Below are 5333 nucleotides of genomic sequence, written 5' to 3'. Positions count from 1 at the left end.
ATAAATGTCACTTGGACAGCGTTGCATTAATTTCATATTGAATGAATTTGGATTGATTTGAATTTTGATATTTTTGAACTAATTTTAAGTTATTAGCTTTTTTAAGTTGAATTATTGTTTATTTAAATAATTTTGAGTTCTAATCACTTCAAAATTTTGTCACTTTAAATTTTATACATTTCAGATTATTTATTTCATCATTTGAGATAGTGGCAGATTTTGGCATCAAATTTTGAAGGGTCCTAATTAAAATTTTCAAAACTTTTGAGGGATTTAATTAAAATTTTTAAAATTTTTACAAGGCTTAATGAGAATATTTTTTTAAAAAATGAAGGTTTAATCAATTTTTTTTTACATATTTTAGAGGCTTCATAAGATTTTTTTTTTAAAAAAAAATTTAAGAGGGTGTAATAAAAATTTCCAAAAATTTTAGAAGACTTATGAAAATTTTTCAAAATTTTTGGAAGGCCAAGGCTTTCGACTCTATTAACGATCTACTTCTAATTTAGGGATTGATTAATTTTGAGTTTAAATTATTTTCTATAATAATCTCTGTTATCTAAAAAAAAATACCTTTTCTAATCATAGGTTTAAAATGAAAAATAAGTGAGATTATGGCAATGGACAAATAATAAGGACGAACCCTAAAGAAAGGTAAGAATGCTCAGCCAATTCCGTGTCAAAATAAAGCTATGAATCCGAATGCACACGCCCCATTTGGCAAACCGTATCATCTGATTAATCACCTGCTTTGTCTTTTTTCCTTGAATCTTCTAATAACTTTAATATCCATTAAATTTCTTGGTACAGAAAATTTGCTGCTCTTCACCTTGAATCTATGTAGCTAAAATAGAAGGATTTAATAACATATTGTACACATATATCAAGCTTACAAATGGGACTGATTTGGAAACCTATGACAATGGGGCAGTCTAATTATGATTTTTAGACTCGGAATTTTAGATTTAATTTCTCTAATTTAATTTTTTCCTAAATCTAAATTAATAACATCATTAATTATTGTAGCTAAGCATGAATCACATAGCATCAAAACAAAATTCAAACTCTCAAGTTATTATTATAGGAGTAGAGTGATTCATATTATGTCAAATCAAAAGAAAGGAGTTAAATCGCAGAGTTTAACGCAATATAAGGACTACCTGGTAGTCCCTGTCTGAAATATGCACCCCAACAGAATTTGTAAGTAGGAATAAAACCATACTTTCATAGCCAAAACTAATCCATTATCTAAAAAGAACACAAGACAATATGCACATAAGCTACTAGGATGATGCTTAATATTTTCATCAAACTATCTTTACCCCTAATTATCACCTATGCTACATATATTTGAACATGGCTATGGGTACGTTTTTGGCACATATCTATATCAAACACTCACCGGAGTGCCGGATGATATAGAACAGACGATTATCGACAACCGGAGTTCAACGAGAAGTAGCAGAAACCGAATTTGATCTAGGCAAAGACGCAGCAGAAGAGTTGATGAATTGGATACAGTCTTCAATGGCAGCACTTCTATGGGAATCAACAGGGGTTACAAATGGCTTTGATCTTCTTGATGAAGAAGTAGAAGAGGAGGCAGCTACTTTAGGATGTGAAGAAGCCCTAATTCTCATTGACATCAAATGTAAACCCTTTGCCACTTTACGACCAAGGTGCTTCAGAAACCTTACCGCCGAGAATTCACGTCGTCTGCATCGCATGAACCCACAAAACTTGGTATTGTTGTACTTGTCCATGGCAGAGCCATTTGCCTTGTCTTTTTGACTGCCTTTGCTGCTCTTTTTAGTTGACATATTTGTTTGAGAGACAAAAGACTGACAATGGGTTGTGGAATGGAGGGGAGAGGTTGATGAATATAAAAAGGAGAGAATGTTGAAGCTGTTGAGCTCAAAAAAAAAAAAAAAAGTTGAAGGCAAGGAGGGATGTGTAATTAAAAGGAAACATTGAAATAAAAAGTTGTGAATAAATACATATATGACCCTAACATTTTTTTAAAAAAGTAAAACAGCTGTAGCATATTAATTATTTAAAAAACAAATCAAACAACCGTCATAAAAAGGAAACTAAAAACCTCCTACACAAATAAATTTTATTTCCTAAAAGCAATTACTTTTACCCCAGCTTAATTACTGGACTCTGTCACAAACGAAAGTCCATTTTCAAATAAAGTTAATTTTTTTTGTCAGGTCTTTTCATATATTTAGAGAATTTTTGAAAATCATATTTTTATATTCACAAATAAAATAATTATGAATCGAATATGATTATGAGATAAGAATAATTCAAAAAATAGTATGAACAACATAATTATAAATGTATTTATTTTTATTTTTTTCTTTTATTTATCATGAAAGAATGATCATAAATGATGAAAGGAATAGAAACAAAACTAAAAATGGTTGAACTAAGCATGTGGATTAAAGCTTGTAATCACTCGTATTCAAGCAAAATAGAGTTAAATACATAGCTGAAATTCAAATTTTAGGACCATTAGATAACACTAAATACATAGCTGAAATTCAAATTTTAGGACCATTAGATAACACCTGATCTTATTGGTTATATATATTGAACACGTTTCGATTTAAAGTGATGAAGAGTCTTGTATTTCTGGTATTAATTAGATAGAAAATGGCAGGCAAAAACTTTACACATGGAAGAGAAATGTCAACATTAGCAGCTGGTTGTAAATGACTGTCAGGTACCTCCCAAACGTTTGCACATGAATCTACTCTCACGTCCATTTCTATCCAACTGCTTGAAAATCCACATCATTTCCCATCATAAATATATGTAGCTGCATGTGCATACATGAATATATTTTGATATGATATTTTTTCTTGTTTAATAGTCACATTAAATTTTAATTAAATTCAAAATTAAGTTAAATTGAATTCTTAAATAAGACTCAAAATTTTTCTAATATTTTTTTCTTTATTTATAATATTCCAACTTAATTTAATTGATTTATGTGATGTTTGTGACTTATTTAAATACACATGAAAGAGTTGTGGTGATAAGAGAAGTAAGTAGGATGCCCCACTCAACAAAGCTATAAATGGAAGAAGAAATGTTATGATTGTGTGAAATATATGGTGGAAGTGACTTGAAATTCTTGTGCACACACGAGGGGGCTATAACTAAAACTAGTACTCATATCAAATCATTAATATCTAATAGGAAATAAAAGCAAAATGTAGGAGAAAGTTGCTAGTAACCCTTCACAGTAACAGCAAAATAATTAAGTCAAGAAAATAACCTCAGCCAACCCCACGATTTGGGTTGGTAATGGAGTGGGGACGATTGCTTAAACATAATTTCGAGTAATATATTATTATTATTATTATAGGTATGATATAAATATACATATGATGAGCAAATCTATGACTTCAGTTCATATATATTATTGGAAAAACTAGCAAAGATATATAGATATATTAATCAAGTAATGGAAGGCTTTTCTTAGGGGAGTGGGGGGCTTTGTTGTTTTTGGTGCTTGCTCAAGAAGAAAGAAATTTGGAGGTTGGTATTTTCCATCAGTAGGATTGACAGTAAGTAAAACAAAATAGATGTCAAAAGGTGTTTTAATAGATGTCAAAAGGTGTTTTAGAGAGAAGATTATAAAATCTCAAAAGAAATTTAAAAATAAAAAAAATCACAAACGATTTATGTATTTATATTGTATCCATATTTAATATATTTGTATTTTTTTTATAATATTAATAATTTTTAAAATCCAAAAAGAAAATTACAAATACAACTGTACCATATTGGTAGTGTTTTTGTAGTGGGTCAAAAATTCAAAATCACAATCAACAATAGAACCAAAATAATAATAATAATCACAATCAATATACATAAAAGTAGAAGTTTTGTTTTTGGAGTGCAAAAGTTGGATGTAAAAACATTCAAAATGTTTGAAGATTATTAAGGCCCTCATTGAGGTCATGACAGTGGGGACGTAAAATGACAGTCTAACCAATGGCTAAAATGCTTTGCCGAAAGCTCAGATTCTTCCTACTCTCTTTTCAAACATGCATGGAGTCTGGATTTCGGAAATATATGGTTTAAGGGCAAAAATGCGGAATGGTTTTCAAGTATATTAGTTGGTACATATCATTCCGGTTTTAAACCCGCATTAGGTAGTTTACGTTCTGTTTCGATTAAAATTTTAGTGTATTTCAATCATTTTTATATTTTTTTACCTATTTCAATCAATATCAATTTGTATTGGCTCGTATCAATTGATACAAAATTTTGATATTTTAAATCAACTTTTAAATTTTTTATCTTAATCATTTTAATATTTTTCATAATTACATTTAAAATTAATGGTTATTAAAGTAAATTATTGAACCTAATTAATAATTTTAAAACTTATATTTACATATAAATATATTTATATGTATATATAATATAAAATTTCTTTTTGGCTAAAACAATATGTAATTTATCAAGAAACTAAAAAATTAGACTATAAATATATATATATATATATGTAAAAAATATTTTAAAACACCAATAAACTCGAAATGGTACATCGAAATATACTGATACCGATATATACCAGAATCAAGATAAAAACCAATTTAACTGTTGGTGCATAAGGATAAATATAAACTTTTAAGAAATTAACGAAGGCTTCAAAGCGTGTATCAATGTCAATTTTTTTAATGTTCTATTCATCCCCACCTATATTTTAGTATGCAAAAGAGTTATTAAAAAATGATTCTCGAAGATACAATGAAAGCTTAATGGTTGTCTATGTTTTGCACTGACAGAAACAGTCACTGAGCATTGAGTGGAGTATTGCAAGAATATTGATTTTTATAAAGAACTTCTACTGTAATTCTTTATAGAACAATTTAGGAATATTAAAAGATGGAGGAAAATAGAAAGAAACTTTTGATGCTTTATTTTTGGTGTCAAACAAATGAAATTTGACTCCTATTTATACGAATTCTCATTTCTCTTCATAAGAACACAACTATTTAAATGAATAGTCACATCTTTCAACAATAAACATAATTTATTCAATAGATATCTCCTTGAATAATCACGATTCCTTGTTAATAATCAAGTGATATAATTTTTTAATTTAAGAAATTTAACTCATCCCTATGAAATGTGATAACTCTTGATTAATAAACAAATAATATAATTTTTAATTACTTATATTTTTTATTTGCAACTATTAAAACACTGTATATATTTTAAAAATGTTCCAGTAATTCAATTATAATAGTATTAATTAATGTGATATTTTGTAATGTAATCTTCAACCATCTGCTTTCAGGCCACAGGAG

At 28.2% G+C, this 5333-nt stretch overlaps 1 protein-coding gene across 1 annotated transcript; it reads right to left on the bottom strand.

The window, feature by feature from the left end:
- Positions 1–1049: 1049 nt before the first annotated feature.
- Positions 1050–1967, bottom strand: LOC107888009 (josephin-like protein). The gene has a single exon (XM_016812198.2). It carries the CDS (start codon positions 1818–1820, stop codon positions 1449–1451), a length of 372 nt encoding a protein of 123 aa, XP_016667687.1. The 5' UTR covers positions 1821–1967; the 3' UTR covers positions 1050–1448.
- Between the last annotated feature and the right edge of the window lie 3366 nt (positions 1968–5333).

The sequence above is a fragment of the Gossypium hirsutum genome, chromosome A03 (genome assembly GCF_007990345.1).
Source record: "Gossypium hirsutum isolate 1008001.06 chromosome A03, Gossypium_hirsutum_v2.1, whole genome shotgun sequence".
Classification (NCBI taxonomy): Eukaryota; Viridiplantae; Streptophyta; class Magnoliopsida; order Malvales; family Malvaceae; genus Gossypium; species Gossypium hirsutum.
The sequence above is the reverse complement of the archived record's forward strand: the minus strand, read 5'-3'. Positions and strand labels throughout refer to the sequence as shown.

What these genes read in the sequence shown, in the direction of transcription:
- LOC107888009 (XM_016812198.2), bottom strand. Translation starts at nt 1,820, where the DNA reads ATGTCAACTAAAAAGAGCAGCAAAGGCAGTCAAAAAGACAAGGCAAAT.